The sequence below is a fragment of the Phialemonium atrogriseum genome (assembly GCF_030411735.1).
Source record: "Phialemonium atrogriseum strain 8032-3 unplaced genomic scaffold QBC33scaffold_24, whole genome shotgun sequence".
Taxonomy (NCBI): Eukaryota; Fungi; Ascomycota; class Sordariomycetes; order Cephalothecales; family Cephalothecaceae; genus Phialemonium; species Phialemonium atrogriseum.
The window spans coordinates 230,860-251,178 of record NW_026848161.1 but is presented as its reverse complement, the minus strand read 5'-3'; the positions used below and the strand labels follow the sequence as shown (position 1 = coordinate 251,178).

Sequence of the window (20,319 nt, the reverse complement as noted above, 5' to 3'; positions counted from 1 at the left end):
GCGAGCACGTTTGGTCATGCCTATTCGATACTGGCCATCCTCGTTTCTTGCCTGCTCTTTTGCCAGACTTTGAGGCGTCTGCGAGCTGTTGTTTGTCCGACCATTTTGTTTGTTACGGCAGTGGATTTTTGGCGATACAGGATGGGGATCCCAGAGTATCACGGCCTACACAACAGGCCCTAGAAACACGAGCCAATTCAAGCCACGGCCGAGAAACCCTTCGGTTCCGAGAGACGAGAGACAAGCCGAAGTTCAGCAGCCCTGGCCGGAGCCCCGGCTCAATCCAGTTGCCCTTGCTTCTCCGTTTCCGATGTCAAGTCTTGCTCGCCGCTCCTTTACAGCCTGTCTCCGGATATCAGATCGCGGCGACCTAGCGGGATGGCACGTGCTCCCGGATGCTGAAGGCGCACACGAGAGCCAGGTGACGACGATCTTTACTGTTTTGAACCTAGGTTCCGTAGACCGATATGCCATAATACAGTTTCGATATTGCAGGGTTGGAGCATCAGCCCCGGGTTCTCAACCCCGGCCTGCCCCGCGGACTCGGAAAACAGCCGATCTGACCGGTGAAATCGGTCTCTTCGGCACACAGGAGCCCAGGCCCCCTCCCCGCTTATCAGATGCGCTTCTGCAAGGATGGCCTACTCGCGTCGTTGGGGCGTGTGGGCCGTGGGAAGGCCTGGGCAATCCCTGGCTTTCGGCGCAACGGGCGGAACGCCGCAAGGCTCGACAAGGGGCAGCCAGCACGATGACTCCGGCGCCGCTTCCTGTCCCATTGTGCTCCCCGTGCGTGGCCTTGCATGAACCATGCGTGCCACCCGCGGCCAAGGACAGCATGCTGTACGCCGTCTGACAACCTCACAACCTTACCTGTCTTAGAGCCAGACCTTGGAGGTGGGGTGGGGATACACTCCTCTTGGACGAGGTTCCGGGCCTGGGGGGGCGGGGGGGGGGGGGTGACGGCCCCGGCTCGTATGGAGCATTTAGTTGCTCGCGCAGACGCCTCGAAGCGTTTCTCGTTGCTCGACGCGTTTCGTGGCTGGCAGCAGGCGATGAGGAGCTATCCCCGGCTTGGTGGTGTTGGCATTCGACGAGTTTGTGGCGTCGTTAAAATGGGGAGGGACTAAAATAGTTGAAGATATTTGGACACCCCGTAAGACGAACATTTGCCATGTAAGGGACTCTATCTTGTCCTTCTCAGTACTGCGTACAGACGTACAATGTCCAGCAAGACGCGCCGTGGTGCAAAATGACATCACTTCTTGTCGCCGAGTGGGCGATCTTGATGTTAAAGACGGGTCCTGGGAGTGCGAGGGCATCAGGCTACAAGAGACCATTGAACGGTGAACGCAGACTGAATTTCACTACCAGGCCCCGCAGTTCGGCGGTACTACAATTACTTGTGGGTACTTGCTGTCAACTCCCGCCGACCCCTGGGGACGGGAGCTGGGGTCGCTAGGGAGGATGGACGATACCTCCCACTACCTGTGGTACCCTATAATATCTGCGATAATATAGGCCCCATCCTTCCACCAGACGCAATGGAACGACGCCAAAAACTCCCAGTATAAAGCCGTCCCCTTAGGCAGGTTTCTTTCCCATTGCTTTGATCGCTGTTCTTCTTGCGCCTCTGGAATTCTTCAAACCTTGGAACTGGCGATTATGAACTAGACCGGAGACCCAAAAGCCAAGAACCGTGGTAACTGGAAACTCTCGGCGGTACTGATGCGTACCTAGTGTCCCCACTTCGACACGGCGGCTGCCTGCCTCAAAAGTCATCCGACGCCAATACCTACCTTACCTAATTCCTCCGTCATATCCACATGCTTGGCAGTCGCCTGTGCTATCAAGTCATCAAGTCAGCCCAGCCCGTCTTGTGCCATCGTGGGAATATCTAGGATATTGTTTATCCATAGGCTGGTGTGCGTTTCAGTTTACGAGAGAGTGTGTGATGTACCTCGACGGACTGTCCATATGTTGCCCTGTCCTGTCGCCTGTTGAATCTGCAGGGGCCTCTCTAAGCAATGGTCTGTGTACAAAACTTGACCCACAGGTACTTGAAATACCTCGCTCAGCGCAGCATCATTTTGCCAAGGCTCCTAATAACACCCTGTACTTTTGGTGAGAAAAGGATACAAAGAGGCCGAGGTTCTAGGTAGGTTTTACCATAGCATATGGCGTACGACGAATCGGGCTTAGCGCCCTCGCTGCTCTTGCTTGCGCCTCGTCCCGTATCAATCAGGTGACGATTTGGAAAAGACGTGAAAGAAACGGTCTGGCCGGAACTGACAAGATAGCTTCAAGATATCTCGTGCAAGGCCTGATTCACGCACCTTCTTCACAGCTTGCCACAAACCCTTTGGTGTCTGCGGCCAGGTCCTCGGTGCCTTGCCTACCGTCTAATCCCGCTTGTGACTGGGTTTCGCTGTTTCTCGCTCGCCCACCTGCCTTTGACCAGTAACGCTCAAGCTAGATCCCCCAATATCCTTCCACTTGCAGGCGTTCCTTGACCGTGGCGATGGCTTGCGAGGGCCCATCGGTGTCGTATAGATTGAAAACAATTTGCACACGCACAAGGCCATTTGCTTGTGGCAGGCCTTGGAAGCTGGAAACTTCTCGAGTCATGCTGGGTTGTGTGGAGTTGAAAAGTCTAGAGTGATATTTCGAGTTATTGTTGGATCAGCAATATTAGCATCCAAGGCAACAGGCGTTGCCAACACCTCGGCATAATATTTGGGCCTTTGAGGTGCCTCACTACCATTCACTCAATATAAATGGTAGAAATCTTCGGCGAAGGACTCTCCTTGGTGCGAGAAGCTCGATGTAGGTGTTAAGCGAAAGATAGCCAAAACGCTACCATGGAATTAATAAAACGACTATCCATTGATTACGGCGCACTCCGTACCCTCCAACTTATGCAAACGGATTCACCCTCATCTCTGGCGATACCTAAATCAGCGCCGCAGTCCAGGGAGGTACGTACTCATTACAATGGAGTACATACCTTCCTGACCTTCCAAAGTAAAATCCGCCTGGTTCCAGGTTCGCGCCCTTGTCAACCTACCTGCCCAAACCTTGCCCTTTCGTTGCCAAACTACGAACGAGGTTCGCAGCGAAGAACCACCCCGGGACCACAGCAAGTCCAGAACAATCAGCCCAGGACCTAGGAGTGACTTTGGCAGGAAGTACACAGGTGTCTCCAGAACAACCTCAGCTGTTGGTCAGGTCCTGCCTACCATTCATTCACTTCCTGGACCTGTAATTCCTCCATTGTTCAGTCTCGCATCTTGCATTCCCCAATCGCGGGGAAAATAAGAAATAATTGTAATCCGTAATTGCGTGCCCTTCCCTCAAGAATCGCCGGTCACCCGCTACCTTATCTCCTGGCAACTTCCATGATTTTGGCGCCATCCAATCGTTTTGCGACAGAGCGACGCAGCCACGTTAAGAGGGCTAGCTAATCAGTCACGGAGCAGTGCACCAACAGAAAAAATAGCCCTGGACCAAGAGAGTAACAAGACTGAAAACCGGGCTTCTTCTCACTTTTTAAGAAAATCCACGCAAAGCATAGCAAGTCGAGCGCAGGGGGACAACCTGTCAGACCGCCGTTGCAAACTACCTAGGCCAGGGAACGAACAAAGCGCTGGTATCCACCAAGTACTGGGTACATAAGTTTCTGCTAGCGTCAACCTTGGAATCGCACCGGGTTCAGTCTCGAATCATCAGGTACCTCTCCCACTCTTCCTCCTCCTACATATACACACCCCGGCCAGGGTCATTCTCAATTGCCCTCTCGCAAGCGACAAAAACCTGCAAGAAACCTGCTTGTATTTGTTGTCTTATTCTAACATCCGTTTCTCACGCAGCGTCCCACAGACATCCCGGTCCAAAGGCAGATTTGGCTGCAAAACGAGTGGCCCCGCCCCAAGAATTGCAACCAAGCCCCAAGCCCTCTTCCGCCTTCACTCGCACTTTCCCCTCACCCACCTGCTTCTCTCCACCCTCCACCTGTCTACCTGGTTACCTCTCCACCTTTTGCCACCTTGACCTCCTGTTTACCGCTACCACCCGACACTTGCCACCCCAGCCCCCTCGACTCCCTCGACTGGTACTTCTGACAAGCGCCCTTCTTTTAGAGTGACCACGTTTTCTCAGGTTCCTTCTCCCTGCGCTGGTCACTCGCGAGTACTTGTCACCAAACAACAACGAAAATAATAAAAAAGTGCCAGTCCACAATTATCGCCGTCTGGTATTTTATGCACCTTTGGATCTGATACTACTTGCCCGTAAGTACCTTTTCCACCCCGAACGCGCTCCACAAGCGCTCCCCTTGTTGTGCTTGTCACTCGAGTCTCGAATGCACCGCTCCGTTCGTCGAGACGGGCTCGACGCGGGCTGGCGATGATGTCGCTGCATCGGGCAATCCATCATTCGCGGCAGCCGCTGCCGCTGCTTCATCCTGACTGCCCTCGAGACTGGCCACTGTCGCCGGCCTGCGCGTCCTGCTAATTGTTCACGCGTCCCAAGCTGTCGCAGCTTGACTTTCGCCGCGCACAATATGACACATGATTGATTGTGATTGTCGCAGCACAACAGCAAGCGGCAGCGATGGCATTGGTAATGACAGTGGCAGCGGCAGAAGCAGCAGCAGCAAAAGCAGCAGCGGCAGCAAGACCAACACGCGAACCATCATGATTGCCCTTTTTCCATCTCAATTGCCCTCTCAGCTGTCACTATTCTTATTTTTCTCATCGCTCAGATTGCGCGTCGTCGATCAGCGCGACGTTGCTTCATCTGTCTTGACGCGAAAGCGAGCTCGCTCATGCTGACTTATTTTTGTGCCCCATCTTCCAGGTCATGCAACAGTGGCAGGTCGGCCCTGTACCGGAGTACATCTACGGTAACCCGTCTAACGGGCACCCAAATGAGATGCAGTAAGTACCCCATCTACTTGTACCTTTTTCGTATCTGGGCATTCCATACACACAATTCATCCCCCAACCCCTTCATCCCCTCCACCCCCCCCCCCCTCCTTCTCTACCTACATTATGTACCCCAAGTACTCCTCCTCCTTCCCTGGACCAACGTCTTGTAAACATGGGACAACCATCGAGTTCCCCCAAGTACAGTCACTACTGTTGAACTTCGACGTGCGCGGCACCTTGGAAAAGCTTCCAGCCCCAAATAGTCGCGCCGTTGTCGTCCACTGTTCTTGGTCGCCATCCTCTTCCCACCGTGCTGTGTCGTTGTCCCGCCGCTGGCTCGCCTTTCTTGTCGCGGCGGTCCATCCTGGCGCTGGTACTTCGCTCCCAGGCCCCTCCCGACCTCATTGCCCCTGCCCGTCCTAGTCTGTAATGAAGAAGGTGCAGGCGAACGACGTGCAATCATGGCAGCGCCAGCCGTCGATGCCGTCGTTGCAGCAGTCGCAGCAGCAACAGCAGCAGCATCAACATCAACATCACCAGCCGCAACAACAACAGACGCCTTTCGCTAACCATTCACCTTGGTACAGCCCAGGGCATTACCCCCCCCAGCCGGACATGAGCCGGCGCCAGGAGCACTACCCATATGGCGCCCCACCTCCCCCGCAGCCGGGACAACAGCAGCAACACCACGCCGCCCCGGTCCAACCCCCAATGGGACATCCCCAGCCTCCTCAAGCTCCACACCAGCAGGCCCAGACTCCCACCCCCGCCCCGGCGCCGACTCCGAGACAACGAAAGCGGCCGGCGCCACAGTCCTCCCACCAGCCTGCTCATGCTCCACAGCATCAGCCCGCGCCGATCCCACCTCAGGCCCAGCAGCCCATCCCCGCTGTCGCACCTCCTCAACCGACTGCGCAGACCCCCGGCCATCCGCCCTCGGCTCCCATGACCACACCGTCCGCTCCCACGACAGCCCCCGCGCCCCCGGCACCGACTGACGATGCGAACTCGACTCCAAATCCACCACCCGCGAAGAAGAGTCGGACCAACACCCCGTGGACCCCCGCGGAGGAGCACCGTCTGAAGCAGATGCGTGACGCAGGTAACAGCTGGGCAGAGATCGCTAAGGTTGGTAACCTTGGACAAGGAAGGCGATGGCCCATTTGTTGACATTGTGACAGACCTTTCCAACTCGGACTGAGGGTAGTGTTAAAAAACACTGGTACAAGGTCAGTTACCGTCCTCACCAACCATGTTAGAGGGATGAACAAGTTGTATACTGACATCTAACCCAGGACATGCATTATGCCGAGTTTGCTGAAGATGAGGTACATCCCCACACCATAGCGCGGGCCCCTTTCAAAGCTGGGTAGTTGAGTGAGACCAGCCCTGGATACTGACGAGGTGGCTTCTAGAGCCAAGCGCTTCTTAATGCCATCAAGGAGTACGAGAACAACAAGTGGAAGGTCATTGGGCAGAAGGTTGGCAAGCCTGCCAAGGTAAGCTGCCCACGCCCCCCGCTGTCCAACAATAAGTGCCCAATGCTAACCCGCCCCTCCCAGGCATGTGAACAATATGCCAAAGAGCACTTTCCTGGTATGTTGTTGAGCGTCGAGCGCCAGACTAGCAATTCTCATCTCCCCTCAAACAACAACCGTTGACGAATTGGCGCTCGCAGATCTTTTTGCGACTCCGAAGAACAGATAGGGCTTTGGAGACTTCGTATCCTTGCTCAGAGATCACGGTGCACCTAATACTTTGGGTGGAGATGACGACACCGCATTCGTGGTCCCTTCTTTTTCTGGCGTCTTGATTACCTTCATTATCGCCCATTCCCCGCTTTACGAGCTCACCACCTCGCTCTGTTTTGGTCCGTCGCGAGTCTAGGGAGGCGCCGGTTCGGGAAAACAAATACTGCACCTGTATTTGATTCTTTCACCATCCGCGACTGCTTCATACGGGAAGTTCATTGCGTTTCCACGCCTGTCGCTGTCACTGGGTGGTCTGTATTTCAATTCTGTCATTTTCTAGCCGATTTTCCTCGGGATGGGTTTTCGCGATCGGATTGGTTTCTGGCATGGACGTTGGGATGGGCAGTGGTTCGCCTCCATCGCCTGTTTTCGTGGTTGGCGCAGCCCATTGCCACCGGTTCAGCTATCATCGGTGCCTCGGGCAACTCAGGTCCTTGGCCGTGGATCCCATGGCCCATCAGGCGTTTAGTCGTTGATGGGGTACGCCGTTAGGCTTAATTTGTTTTCTTTTCTTTTCTTTTCTTTTCTTCTTCCTTTTCGGATTCTCTCGCTCGGAGCGGAGACAGAGCCATGGCGCGTGGGTCGTTCCTTAAAAGGCTTGGATGGAGCGGGGATGCTACGGGGATAGTTTCCCATCTGAAGTCGGTTATGGAAGTTCTGCGTGGCCTTGTGACGAGTAGATATCTTTTTATCGCGACACGTCCCAGAGGCACCCGCCCTCTGTCGGTGAGAAGGGAGCCGGTGCTTACCCTCTGGTACTTGGTTCGAACGGCTAGGGAAGGATGGAGGAAGGATTGCTTGAGTCAGGATCGACTCTATGGGGAGATTGAATGATTCCTTTAGCTTGAGAGTGAATACCCTCGGAATACACCAGACGTCTCCTTTCCCTCGAGGATTTGATTGCACGCTGTTACATAACTGGCTGATATGGAGGAGCTCCCATTCTACGATACAGCACAGCTCCCCAGTTGTGACAGGGCAACTTGATGGAGTTGCAGGACCGGACCAACATCTCCTTGGCCCCCTATCATCAATCAGCCTTGACCTCATGATAGAGCATCAACATCCTCGGCCGCGGCAAGCGCCCTACCTCGTCGTCGATGCCCCGCGAACTTGCATCGCCCAACGGGTGAGACTGCCTGGCTGAGTACTTGATGTAGATCATATCTCTACGTCACTTGGACTTGGCATGCAACATGTATAGCTACAAGTATGTCGAGAATTTAACGTGCTAGAACCTGTGCATTCACGGGTACAATACGGCCCCACAACCCAATCCAAGTTCTCGGGAAAGCCTACTGGCACGTGCAACTAGGGTCTTCGGCCCAGCGAAGGCGGGAATGGCGCATGGCCCGAGTCAAGGAAAGGTGGCTTGCTGAAGGTTGGAGGCATGGAAAAAGGTAAAACCTTGAACTTGAGTGGGGAGAGGGAGAACATAGATTGATTGGTCCAGCGAGCTGTCCATCTGGCCCACAACATCCCTGCATGAAGTTGAGAAGTGCACTGAACGGGCTTGAGCCCTGGGATTTATGCCCGTAAATTGCACGCCGGCATCGATCAGAAGTATATGGCATCGAAAACGCATGCGGGTTCGAAATGACGGCAATTAATATTTTACAAGTTCCCTGTTAGAGGCTCTGTTCTGTATGGTCTGTAGTAAGTGGCCTCGTTGGGTCTCGTGATTTCAACCAAACGGTCACGAATAGGGTAGCATTGCGAAGGCCGGGGGGCCTCACCCCTGGTCTCCGTGGTCAGCCAATACGAGGGAGTTGGTAAGGGCGCGCCACTCATTCCAGCCTGGCACCCCTGGTCTAAGGTAGAATGCGTGGCTCGTATTTTATGGGAAATGCCTCTCCTTTTTATTAGCTCCCGGTTCGATCACTCCCACCCTCACGCGTTCTGGATTTCCATCTCCTGCCTGGTTGGATCGCCCGTCACACACCTGGGAGGGAGGATCGTCTCTTTGTTTCAACAGTGAATAAACAATTCTAATCATCCTTCTCTAATTTCTACACCTTCGCCGTCGATCGCTCCATTCTCCCCCCCCCCATCTACGATTTTCTCTCCTCCGGGAGACACATTCGCTTGCCCACACTCAGCCCTCTTGCCGACGAACCAGAGCTGAGACGTTCCTGTCAATCGCTTCTCCTCCCGGCCCAACCCGTTGCGTTGCCCTCTCTCTCGAACACGACCGAAGCTGTCGGAATTTCTCTCGCTCCCACCCGCGTCGCCCTCACTCAATACTAGGCCGGCCAGCTGAATCAAACCGGATTCTACTGGCGAGCACCGTAACAGGCTCTTCTCTCGTTCATATACCGCCATATACCGTGCATGCTGTCGCTCTAGGCTGCCCTAGAATAATACGCAAATTATATCTTAATACTTTTATCCCAACCTCGTTCCTCTCATCACACTTCTCGAAGATCGCCATGGTCCGCTCGATTCTGCCGCTGGCAGCTGCCCTGCTTGGAGCGGTTACCGTCCTCGCTGAACCGCCAAGCTGCTCCTTGTCAAAGAAGTGCCCCAAGGAGGCGCCATGCTGTTCTCGTAAGTCGTTCCCACGAGTGATCCCCACTTCCTTGCGGCTGTGGCGTATCGTCGTCGCACCGCGTTGGCTTGCCTCGTGACACTGACGTCGGGAACCTGCATCACAGAATATAACCAGTGCGGCGTTGGCGCCTTCTGTCTTGGCGGCTGTGACCCGCGGATGTCCTTCTCGCTGGACTCTTGCGTCCCCGCGCCGGTGTGCGAAAGCAAGACGTACAAGATGGACAGCCTGGACGGCATTGTCGACGTCGGCAAGTACCTCGGTGACCCCAAGACTGCCGACTGGGTCGCTCAAGGCGAGCCGCTGGCCTACAATGGCAATGTCCTGCTCACCATGCCCCCGAAATCGGTTGGCACCGTCCTTGCCACTACCACGTACATGTGGTATGGCACCGTCAAGGCAAAAATGAAGACGTCGAGGGGTGCTGGCGTCGTCACGGCTTTCATTCTCTTCAGCGATGTCAAGGACGAGATCGACTACGAGTTTGTGGGTGTCGATTTGAGCGTTGCCCAGACCAACTACTACTTCCAGGGTATCCCGGATTGTGAGTGGAACCTATATAGACCTGCCTCTCTGCCCGTTTGCGTTCGGAACAACTGACTTGGCCATCCCACAGATGACAACTCGGGCAACATCACCGGAATCTCCAACACCTTCGATAACTTCCACGTCTACGAGATCCAGTGGACGCCCGACTCCATCACCTGGCTCGTCGACGGCAAGGTGGGACGTACAAAGAAGCGATCGGAGACGTGGAACGCGACCGCCAACCAGTGGAACTTCCCTCAGACGCCCTCGCGTGTCCAGATCTCGCTCTGGCCCGGCGGCGCGCCGAGCAACGCGGCCGGCACCATCGAGTGGGCGGGTGGCGAGATCGACTGGAACTCGGAGGACATCAAGAACTACGGCTACGACTTTGCCACCTTTGGCGAGATCTCGGTCGAGTGCTTCAACGCCAACAGCCCGCCCGGCACCAACAAACACGTCAGCTACCGGTACACGGACGCGCGCGCCACCAACGACACGGTCCTCGACGGCAACGACGGGACCATCCTCAAGAGCTTCGCCGGCACGGGCCTCGACATGGACGCCGGCAGCAGCTCCAGCGGCTCGGGCTCTAGCGGCCCGACCGCCGCGTCCGTCCCCGGCGGCAGCACAGGGTCGGGCTCGGGAATCCTCCCCGGCGGCGATGGCTCGGGTGACGGCTCCGGCGACGGCTCCGGCACGGCGCCCCCACGGTGCACGGCTACGGGCTTCACTCAGTCGTGCGACACGGGCTCGGGCTCGGGCTCCGGCAGCAAGAACGACGGCGTCAGGGTGGTCGAGAGGACGCTCGGCGCCAGCGCGTTTGCCGTCGTGGTGGCTATCGCTGGGATGCTGTGGCTCTGAGCTGGTTGTAATGGTGGGCTCTCAATGCCAGGACTGGGGTTTTCTCCATCTTGTTTCTAGCTTCTTGTATCTAATTGTCATACATCATGACGCCTAATTTTTTGATTGCTTCTCTTTTCACCCTGGGATTGGAGCAGCGTGAAGCACACACAGCATGAGCGGATATTTTTTTTTGTCTCTCTTCTTTTCTCGTTATTTTCCTTCCCGTCTTTCCTTTTCGCGTCATCTGCGGCATACTATACGAGGCAAGAAACCGGGGAAGGCTCTCTTCTCGTACGTCAGGGTTAATGGCTTCGGCCGTCCTCTCTTTTGGCTGTGGGCGGGAAGGAGCGTTTGTTGTACTTACGTCTCCGGGACGAACGAGTTGGAGAGGGCGCAGTGTGCATGATAAGGGAGGTAATGCAGAAATGGAAAGATATCACAGCACACAATTTTCTCGTGTAGCCAAGGGTCTGTAACGGATGTTCTCTATGCTGGAACACCTTCGTTGTGGGATCCTAGATTCTACCTCCAATATTGATGCTTCTCTTCGTCTATCTAGCATGCGCTGCCCAGCAGAAGCCAAAAACCCCCTCTGGCTTGATCATGCAAACCGATCATGGCCCATGTCTCCAGTGCAATTATGGATTAAGGGGCCAGCCAACGACACTCCCGTCTCCCAACGCCGTACAATGCTCAACCAAGTCTCATGCGGACCCTCAGGTCATAGACAATCCACGCTAACTCCAAACGTTCGCAGTAAAAAGATACTCTCAAATCTGCAGCACAAACTGCGGCCCAAACCCAGGCGGACCAAACACACCCAGCGGCAACGAAGCCGCAGGTGCCGGGTCGAGGCTCCCATCGGCATTCCTCCTGAACGCAACGAGCCCCAGCTCCCCGTCCTGGTTCGCCGAGAAGACGAACCTCCCGGCCCCCTGCGCGAGGCTGAACATGCGCGGCACCGTGCCGCCGCACGAGACCGACTCCCTGAAGGCGACGGACAGCGGTGCCCCGGGGGCCGGGGTCCCCGGCCCCTCGCCGGCGGCGCCGACGTCGACGGAGAAGTGCGCGATGCTGTCCGTCTCGTTGCCCGTGTTGCGGCTGCTGACGTACAGGTCGCGCCCGTCGACGGACAGCTGGACCTCGCCGGCCGTGGCGGTCGAGGCGTTTGCGGGCGGGGAGTCGGCCCCGAACGTGGAGAGCGTCTGCACCACCCGCAGCTGCAGCGTGTCGACCGCGTAGGTCACCTCGAAGACCTGTACGAGGTTGAGCATCTCGCACACCATGATGTAGTGCGTCGCCGGGGTGGCCGTCGCCGCCGCCGAGGGGGGGAAGAAGACGCCGTGCCGGGGCCCGCAGCCGGGGGGCTGGACGCGGACGCGGTTGGTGACGGCGAAGGCGTCGTCGGCGGAGTCGATGACGAGGACGGTGTCGGTGCCGAGGTCGTTGGCGACGAAGAACCGGCCCGTCGGGTCGAGGATGGCCTGGTGCGGGTGCGGCGCGTCCTGGCGCTGCGTGTTGGGGCCCAGCGCGTCGTCCGACTCGATCTGCCGCAGCAGGGAGAGCGAGCCGTCGGGCGCCGAGACGTCCCAGACGTCGAGGCGGCCCGAGCCAAAGGCCGAGCCAACGATGCGCGTGGCCCCCGCGCCGAACTCGAGGAACACGACCCCCGGGGAGCCAGTGGCGTTCTGGACGAGGTCGACGGTCCCCGCCGCGGGGTTGAGGGAGAAGAGTCGCGTCGTGGCGCTGTTCTCGTCCACGGCGTACACGTCGCCGCTGCCGTCGCCCCGGGGGAGGAGCCAGCTCGCAGACGTCCCTGGCATTGTGTTGTTGGCCACGATGGTGAAGCCTGCGCCATCGAACTCGGCCGTCGCGATCGTGCCCGACGGGCCGCCACCGATGAGCAGCGTGACCACCGCCGCCGCGTCTGGGTCCGCGTCCGCCGCCTCTTCCTGCCGCGCTGCCAGAGTGGCTCTGGATGAGGGTGCTGATGTCGCCAGGGGGCTCAGGCACAGCCCGAGGAGCAGTGTTGATAGTAAGCGCAGCATCGTGGGTTATAGCTGTGTACGTATTCTGAATGACCGGGATTGTCACAGTGGTCAAGGAGATCTGGAGGCACCGGATGGGTAGAGATGAGATGAAATAGGAAATTGGGGGGGGGGGGGGGGATCATCGCCGGGTCACCAAATAGATGCCGAGGGTCAACTGGGGTGCCTTGGGGGTATCGACCTTGTTGTTATAGACGATCAAACTTACGGATCATCAAAGTCGGCGAGAAAGCTTGTCGCCAAGCCGCAGTCATGACTTGGCCATCCGAGAGACCGCGCGCTTGCGCGAGTATCAGGGACCAACCGGCAGACACGAAACGGCATCGTCTCCAACAGATGCCAAGGAGGCGGCCAGGCAGAAGTTGGTATAATGAGGAGACGTATAGGCTGCCGCCAGGCTCGGCCTAATGGGCCTTCAAAGGGGCAGACCAGGGAAGATGCCTAGACATTTCCCAACCTCCATGATTAGCACCGTTATCCGCGGGAAGTTCAAATCGAGGAGGTCGCTCAGGGGGGCGGCGCGGCTCGCTTCTAAAGTTGTGAGGATGAAATAAGATTTTCCAGGGGTAGGTCGCTGGTGTCACCAAAACCGGATGATCTGCCGGTCACGACCTGCGCCGGAAACAGAAACAGAATAACCTTCTCATGCAGGCTGATGTTTTAGTTTTTGGTTCGGCACATGGCCGAGCCCGCTTGGCGCAATTGGTCTGGAACGTCGTTGTCAATTCATCTTGTATTGGCGATGGCTCGCCGCTTGGCTTGTTTCGTTTGGAGCGTCAATGTCGAGTTGTCTGTCTTTCACGGTAGAGAGAATTGACCAGGTGGATCTAAAAGAAAGAAAACGATAAAATGTCAAGATGCTATACTAACGAGAGAGAAAACAAGAGCTGGTAAGGGGGATATCATCTACTCATCTATTCATTGACTAGGGTGTCACAGGCGTATAACAGGATAGGGAAAGGGGCAGGATTCGAACATGTCTAAGAGACCGACCAAGAAACACCAAAAGCCCTCAAAACAAAAGAAACATTTAACACTCCGCCGTCCATCGCGAACCCTAACTCTCCTCTAATAGGTGATAGTCGCAGTCTTCCGCACCCACCTCCCATCAGTCTCCTCGATCAAGTTCTCAAAGATCCACTTGCCCGTGTCCTCGCGCGAGATGGTATAGCCGACAGCCTTGCTCTCGACCTTCCTAGAAGCGCTATCCTCGACGCCGGCGCGCACCTTGGTGTCCGACTCCGGCCCGTCCGTCAGCAGGCTCGGGCGGACCAGCGTCCAGTCCGCGTCGCTGGCGATCAGGAGGGCCTCCATGGCCTTCTTGTCTTTGTGCGGGTCCTTGAGCATGATGTGGTACATGGGGATGAACAGGACCGGCACGTCGCGCCCCAGGTTGGTGATGCCCGTCGTGCTGATGGCGATGACGCGCGGCTTCTTCTTCGCGGCGCCGGCCTCGGCGCCCGGGCGGGGCCGGGCCAGGGCGTCCAGCAGCGCCCGCATCCCCTTCTCGCACACGTTGGGGTCGTCGATGGTCATCTTGGCCGGCTGGAAGGCGCCGCCGATGGAGAAGACAACGGCGTCGACGAGGGCGCCCGGCCGCGTCGGGTGCGCGAGGCAGCGGGCCACGGCGTCGACGTCGTGCGCGTTGCCCTGCTCGGTGCGCAGGTTGGCCTTGCCCTGCTGGTCCGCGGGCAGCTTGGCGGTGAGCTTGGAGGGCGTGCGGCAGAGCGCGATGCAGGTGTGTCCCGCGGCGAGGCTGTGGCGTAAGACCGCAAGGCCACATCCGCCGGTGGCGCCGAGGAAGAGGATGGTCTTGGGGGTTGATGAGCCGGCCATTGCGATGACGGTTGTGTGTTGTGTTGGTGTTGTTGCAGATGTGAGGTAGAAGGGAGAGTTGCTCGGTATGAAATGAGAGATGAGCTTGCTGTTAGATTGGGCGCAAAGTATGAACAATGGTCAAGGTAGTTGGTATGTTTAGTTGGTATTTTGAGATGATGATGTAGAATATTGAACCCAAGTGAGGGGCTTACACCCTCCTTTATATCCAAGTTCCCGTCAGCGCCAGCATCTCTTCGGAGATTCAAAGAGGCATAAGAGTCTTGGAGCGCGTCGGAAGCGCAAAAAGCAGCGAAATAGTGGCGAGGTCCGAGAGCGACGGCGGCCCGACCGTCTTCAAACTTGACGCGCCATCTTCGCAACGTCACCGCCAAAAGTGCGAATGCATACTCGGGACGGGCGGTTTTTTGGAGGCCGAGAGGATGCCGAATTGAGTGCGAGTGGTGCGAGCCCCACTTTAAACTTCGCTGCCTGGTCATGCACGGACCACATCACTGCCCACCACAGCAAACATACGTGATAGGGAGGCTTGATCAAATGAAAGGAGAAAGAAGAACAAGTTGGTCCCTATAATTCGCCAAGAGAGACGCCTTTTTGGTGTGTTTCCAGCTGAAGAGATAACCTGTGCTCCTCAGTTGTGGTCCTTGGCATCGAGGAGGTGATAGAGTTGGCAGAGCTCATTCCTCTTGATGGGCATCAAAAGCCTCTTGGTCGACAGCCAGATCTGGGTCTCTGGCATATCCCATCAAAGTAGGTGGCTTAGAAGATGGCTGACCTCCTGCGGATTGGTTCTCCAGTTGCTGGCAAATTGTAATCGTTGCTTCGGACACACCGACTCCTTGGACCTCTACATGCTCAGGCCGAGATGTTCGGGTTGGCTTATGGCAGGCATTCACTATTAAGTCCTTTAAGAGCTCTCACCTCTGCGGTGGCGCCTTGGTGATGATTTCCTAATTGTGTATCGACTCAAGAACCAGTGACCGAAGCAAGACTGGGGCACAGTTATGAGTGTCGATCCCAGAAGCATGTTCCCATCCCAAAACGCAGCCGTTTCTTCCAGCTCTTGAGAAGTTCCTTGTCCCCTTCCCCATCCCAGAAAGCCCACATCCACAGGGCAAAGCAGACAGAGTGCCAAGGACCAAGCCGATCAGCTCCAAGAGTTCACCCAACTCTGGCCTTCTCATTGACAGTCAGGTACTTGAATCCCATACCCCACCGATGGCGAGCATACGTCGCCATATAAACAAGATCATTATTGGTCATACCACCATCCAGATCATACCCCTCCGGGAAGCCCTGATGAACCTCAAAGTCCTCCATCTCCGCGTCCCACACCTTTCTCTCCTCCCTTGCCCGATCCTGGAGCAGGAAGGCCACCGTCTTGAGGCTGGGGAGGTGTCTGATGTATTTCGACTGTATTAGTTCCATGTCGGCAATCATGGCAGGCAGTGCTGAGGCGTGCAGAGCAACATGTCGGATCTGGGCGTGGTTGAGGCCCAAGAACACCGCACTCGTCCGCGTCTCCCGGTCCACGACCGTAGGACCGAATCCAAACACCTCATGGAGGCGTTCTTTTATGAAAAAAGCGGCAATGATCCGGCAAACCACAAGCTTGTGGTATCTGTGCGCGTGGCGGACCTTGACGCTCAGCCGGTCCAACTCCTGCTCAGCGGCGGTGTTGGCGTCCATGTCACCACCCTGCGGGGATTCCGAGCTTGGCCCCATGAAGAAGCCGGACAGCGCCTGTTGGGAGATTTGCACCGAGGCGAGCTGATGCCGCAATCTCGTTATACCGGTTCGAATCCGGCTTAAAGAGATGGCTGGGAGAGCCACTCGTCTGGAAGCTTTCTCCAACGTATCAATGGATTGGATTTGCCCCCATATCTCATCCCCGATCAGGGAGCGCGACGAGGTGATGAACGTGTCTGTGTCGTAATTCACGTAAGGCGATGTGAATCTCACGAGGTAACCGCCGGTCTGGGCGGAATGTGGCAGGGCGCAGTATCGGGCAATGTGCCGGGATCGGGATTCGAAGGTCGCATGAAGCATCGGGGGAACGGTGAGTACTGCTGGCTGGACGGTCCATTCCGCCACCGTCTCTTGGATTCTCCCAGTCTCGTCGGTCGACTGGGATTTGAGGACAAGACGGAAGATCCGTTCCGGCATCGGAACTTCATCCCATATCTTGCACCGAATTTCAAGAGGGAGACGCTGGAAATCCTTGAACTCGGTTGGAGCAGACATCGTCCTGGGGTGCCTGTGGGTGATGCAACATCAACACGAGGAGCGGAGACTGCGTCTGAGATCTGCGTGAAAGCGGCCTCTGAGATTGAGAACCTAAGGTCAGTACGGTTCGAGAGTGTCACAAACAAAAGCAGGAACAGGTGAGTGACTTACAGGCTTTCATTTTTGCCCTTCCTCTCCTTTTTTGCGGGCGATACTATCGAGGGCTGAGTATCGAGACTTGAGGCAAATTTTTTTTTTGCTGTCCTTGATAGTGGCAGGAGTTGTTGTGGGTGAGATTTTTGGAGGCGCCGAGGGGATACACATTTTCCCAAGCTGGTTGAACCGGGTTGTAACTTGTACCTGGTTAGGTGAGGTAAGGTGAGGTGAGACTGAGAGCTTTATCAAATAACTAGATTTGTGAAAATGCCAAGGTGAGAAAGGTGAAAAGGAAAAAAGAAACAGAGAAAACAATGATAGCGATAAGGGGTAGGGAGTATGTGAAGCATTGTATGGACTGACTCGAAAAAATAGAGGATTTATGACACAGCTACTTCATGATACAGCTCCTTCATGGGAGAGCATTCATCGAGACAGGACATTAGTTAATCTTGCTGAAAGAAATATAGCCTGTCCTTGGGCCAACTTATCTGCTTTATAACAAAGACGAAAAGAGGAGGATAGGTAGCAAACAAGCCTCCAGGTCCACATCCTTGACAAAAAATGTCCAAGCAAATCTAGTTGATTACACAAACCTCCCTGATTGCGAATATATCCAACTGGCTTTCTCAGAGCTTGAAATCAAGGCAGATTGCAGGTTACCAGAGATGATGGCCACATTAAATGCCTAGCTGGGCCATGAACTACATTTGAACTGACAGTCAATGGGCAATACAATAACAAGTATCAGGTCCTTCGACATATGTCTAGCACTTATATATCGAGCTTGTTCGCAAAATAGGGCCTTGTACACAATCTTACAGTCACTGATGATGGCACTATCAACATCAAATATCAGAAATCTTTTCCCTCTTTCCATTTGTCCTTCCTTGACACTTGATTATTCTTGCAGAGGATGTGTGTGTCTGCAGGTAGAGGTATGAGATCATGAGAAGGTTAATGCCCTGAGACAACAGAGACACGAAGAGATCTTATGCCCAAATTTAACAATGTTGACGCAGAATGTGACGTGGAGATAAGGACAATGGACATTTGTAGCAGGCTGTTTAATTCCAAAACAGGGGGGACAGGCAGGGGCTGCTCCTAAGGTCTAACCCAGACAAAGCAGATTTGCTTGTGATAGCTGACACCATTGCAGGTCCTTGGCTGAGCCCGGGAAGATCCTATGTTTGGATACAAGGCAAAGGCCTACCTACCTAAGTAGGCTTGAACCTAGAGATCACAGTTTATCTTCCTCGGAACAGAAGTACGACAAATCATACATGTCCATGTCCAATGTCGTCCGTGTCGATCCATCCATTTTGGGAATGCGCACTGGCCACCTCGCTAGGCCTCAAAAGGGCACTGGCGGCTGTCGCCGAGCCAATGGCGCAAAACTGGGCCCAATCAGGCTAATTTGTCGAGACAGATGTGCTTTCCTGCTCCCTGCTTCCCTTTTCCACAGCAACGTCGTGTCTCCTCCAACGTAAGACCCACGACCAGCAGCGGAGCAACCGTCAGCCTCATACGCTTCTGCTTATCCCACTCTCGTTTCTCCATCTTCATGTCTATCATTCCCTGACTGCTTCCTGTTTCGACATTCCTGACCATCCCTTGCCTTGCGCACAATATATCGAATACGACGCCCTTCGTATCGCCCCTTGCCACCGACGTTTCTTCTCCGTTTTCCACGCTCTCCATCGCCCATCGTTCATCGTCCACCCGTTGGCTAGATTCTTGACTTGAACGCGCGCTCGATTCTCTGGTCCGCAGACCACCGTCGTATCTGCCCCCTACCAATCGACTCATTCGGAGGGAGAAAGAGGCTATTTGGTGGCCGAGGAGGTCTTCAGGAAGGAAAACCCACGATACTGAGCCTCGGCGTGTCGCTTGTCACAGGGCTTTTCGAACTACCTGGCAACACTGGGCGTGTCTTGATCATTGTCAAATCACTCCTCTCGCGTTCCAAACGATTCCAGCCGCTCAACCTAGCACCGCAGCTTCAGCCCCGGATTGCAAGATGGGTTACTTCGGGGACTTCACGGGCCTCTGCCACATGGCGCCGCTGCCACTGTGCTCATCAATAGGGCCTATAACCTCGATATCGACCGGCGTGGGGATTGAGCCGGATTGCTATGCGCGGAACATCGAGTTGGCGAACACAATCATCTTCCAAGGCGCCGCAAGTGCCATGCACATTATCGCTCTGCTCATGACGGTGGTCATGGTGCTGCATGTGCGGGGGAAGTTCACTGCAGTTGGTATGGCTGTTCCCCCGAGTCTCGAGCCAGAAAGTTGCCGTTACTAATGCAAATGCCGCGCACAGGGAGGAAGGAGATCACCACTTTCTTCTACCTCTACATGCTCCTCACCTTCTTGTCTCTCTGCGTCGACGCAGGGGTCGTCCCTCCCGGATCCGCGCCGTATCCCTACTTCGTCGCCATTCAAAGCGGGTTGACTTCGTCACTCATCACCTGCCTGATGATCAACGGCTTCGTCGGTTTCCAACTTTACGAGGACGGCACCCCACTATCATTGTGGATGATGAGGCTCGGCTCTGTGGCTGCCTTTGTCATCTCGTTCCTCGTTTCTCTGGCAACGTTCAAATCGTGGGTGGGATTGGGCCCGACAAACACCATCGGCCTCTTCGTCGTTCTCTATCTTCTCAACGCCGTCCAGCTCTTCGTCTACCTGGCCCTTCAGATCCTTCTCGTCACTCGAACGCTGCAGGACAGATGGCCGCTGGGAGATATTGCCTTTGGCATTTTCTTCTTTGTTGTTGGCCAGGTAATCCTGTACGCCTTCAGCGCCCCTATCTGCCGGGCTGTAAGCCACTACGTGGATGGTCTGTTCATTGCGACCACCTGTAACTTGTTGGCGGTCATGATGGTCTACAAGGTATGTGGCAACGCTGGGAGGCTGGTCCTAATGGCAACAAAACATTGGCTAACCCACACCCCCTTACAGTACTGGGATTCGATCACTAAGGAAGACCTGGAGTTTTCTGTTGGCACGAGAATGAACACGTGGGAGGTCAAGGAGCTGCTGCCAGAGGACGAGCGCCGAGCGACGGTCTATAGCGAGGACCCGTACGGCCACTCAAGTGCCTTCGACAACCCATACTCCCCGTCCTCCAACCGATATTCTAAATACTGAGACCCCCTTTCCGGGAACAGTATCGGTGGCTTCTCTCCCGGTGTGGTTGAGGCGGCGTCCTATTCCCATCGCAAGGGTTGGCACGGCGCCATTTCCACTGGATCTGGTGACTCGGATATTTGCAGTTATGGTGCATCAGCGGCCTGGTTTGGCGTTCGTATGGTTGGTTTAGGTTTGGTTTGCAGCGACTGATGCCGGTGGCATTGGACTTCGGGAGCACTCGATCGAGGTTGTGGCACTGGCAATTGTAGGTTTAGACACATAGCCATATAGAATAATTGCTGAGACGCGGGCTTTTCTTT

General features: G+C 55.5%; 6 protein-coding genes across 6 annotated transcripts; 3 read left to right on the top strand and 3 right to left on the bottom strand.

Moving 5' to 3' along the window:
• The first annotated feature begins 4,869 nt into the window (after positions 1 to 4,869).
• QBC33DRAFT_199541 (MYB DNA-binding domain protein) lies at positions 4,870 to 6,950 on the top strand. Its single transcript, XM_060422570.1, has 7 exons — positions 4,870 to 4,934; positions 5,518 to 6,053; positions 6,107 to 6,154; positions 6,221 to 6,253; positions 6,341 to 6,424; positions 6,488 to 6,521; positions 6,604 to 6,950. Exons 1-7 carry the CDS (start codon positions 4,925 to 4,927, stop codon positions 6,630 to 6,632), a joined length of 774 nt encoding a protein of 257 aa, XP_060280653.1. The 5' UTR covers positions 4,870 to 4,924; the 3' UTR covers positions 6,633 to 6,950.
• Positions 6,951 to 8,889: 1,939 nt separating this feature from the next.
• QBC33DRAFT_199277 (concanavalin A-like lectin/glucanase domain-containing protein) lies at positions 8,890 to 10,844 on the top strand. The gene is made up of 3 exons (XM_060422569.1): positions 8,890 to 9,223; positions 9,331 to 9,768; positions 9,841 to 10,844. Exons 1-3 carry the CDS (start codon positions 9,106 to 9,108, stop codon positions 10,611 to 10,613), a joined length of 1,329 nt encoding a protein of 442 aa, XP_060280652.1. The 5' UTR covers positions 8,890 to 9,105; the 3' UTR covers positions 10,614 to 10,844.
• Positions 10,845 to 11,063: 219 nt separating this feature from the next.
• QBC33DRAFT_477852 (Lactonase, 7-bladed beta-propeller-domain-containing protein) lies at positions 11,064 to 12,798 on the bottom strand. The gene has a single exon (XM_060425276.1). The coding sequence runs from the start codon at positions 12,641 to 12,643 to the stop codon at positions 11,366 to 11,368; it is 1,278 nt and encodes a 425-aa protein (XP_060280651.1). The 5' UTR covers positions 12,644 to 12,798; the 3' UTR covers positions 11,064 to 11,365.
• Positions 12,799 to 13,580: 782 nt separating this feature from the next.
• QBC33DRAFT_199217 (NAD(P)-binding protein) lies at positions 13,581 to 14,889 on the bottom strand. The gene has a single exon (XM_060422568.1). The coding sequence runs from the start codon at positions 14,477 to 14,479 to the stop codon at positions 13,712 to 13,714; it is 768 nt and encodes a 255-aa protein (XP_060280650.1). The 5' UTR covers positions 14,480 to 14,889; the 3' UTR covers positions 13,581 to 13,711.
• Positions 14,890 to 15,395: 506 nt separating this feature from the next.
• On the bottom strand, positions 15,396 to 17,118 carry QBC33DRAFT_547219 (uncharacterized protein). The gene is made up of 2 exons (XM_060428719.1): positions 16,877 to 17,118; positions 15,396 to 16,802 (listed from the first exon to the last, which is right to left on the bottom strand). Exon 2 carries the CDS (start codon positions 16,721 to 16,723, stop codon positions 15,641 to 15,643), a length of 1,083 nt encoding a protein of 360 aa, XP_060280649.1. The 5' UTR covers positions 16,724 to 16,802; positions 16,877 to 17,118; the 3' UTR covers positions 15,396 to 15,640.
• A 1,763-nt stretch (positions 17,119 to 18,881) lies between these two features.
• Positions 18,882 to 20,017, top strand: QBC33DRAFT_517715 (chitin synthase III catalytic subunit; the record flags this gene model as incomplete). Its single annotated transcript, XM_060426201.1, has 3 exons — positions 18,882 to 19,122; positions 19,188 to 19,759; positions 19,829 to 20,017. The coding sequence occupies 3 exons, from the start codon at positions 18,882 to 18,884 to the stop codon at positions 20,015 to 20,017; spliced, it is 1,002 nt and encodes a 333-aa protein (XP_060280648.1).
• Positions 20,018 to 20,319: the final 302 nt, after the last annotated feature.

Coding starts and splice junctions, on each gene's coding strand:
- QBC33DRAFT_199541 (XM_060422570.1), top strand. Junction 6,254..6,340: donor CCGAGTTTGCTGAAGATGAG/GTACATCCCCAC, acceptor GGTGGCTTCTAG/AGCCAAGCGCTTCTTAATGC. Junction 6,522..6,603: donor TGCCAAAGAGCACTTTCCTG/GTATGTTGTTGA, acceptor TGGCGCTCGCAG/ATCTTTTTGCGACTCCGAAG.
- QBC33DRAFT_477852 (XM_060425276.1), bottom strand. CDS start 12,643: ATGCTGCGCTTACTATCAACACTGCTCCTCGGGCTGTGCCTGAGCCCC.
- QBC33DRAFT_547219 (XM_060428719.1), bottom strand. CDS start 16,723: ATGTCTGCTCCAACCGAGTTCAAGGATTTCCAGCGTCTCCCTCTTGAA.
- QBC33DRAFT_199277 (XM_060422569.1), top strand. CDS start 9,106: ATGGTCCGCTCGATTCTGCCGCTGGCAGCTGCCCTGCTTGGAGCGGTT. Junction 9,224..9,330: donor GGAGGCGCCATGCTGTTCTC/GTAAGTCGTTCC, acceptor CCTGCATCACAG/AATATAACCAGTGCGGCGTT. Junction 9,769..9,840: donor CTTCCAGGGTATCCCGGATT/GTGAGTGGAACC, acceptor GCCATCCCACAG/ATGACAACTCGGGCAACATC.
- QBC33DRAFT_199217 (XM_060422568.1), bottom strand. CDS start 14,479: ATGGCCGGCTCATCAACCCCCAAGACCATCCTCTTCCTCGGCGCCACC.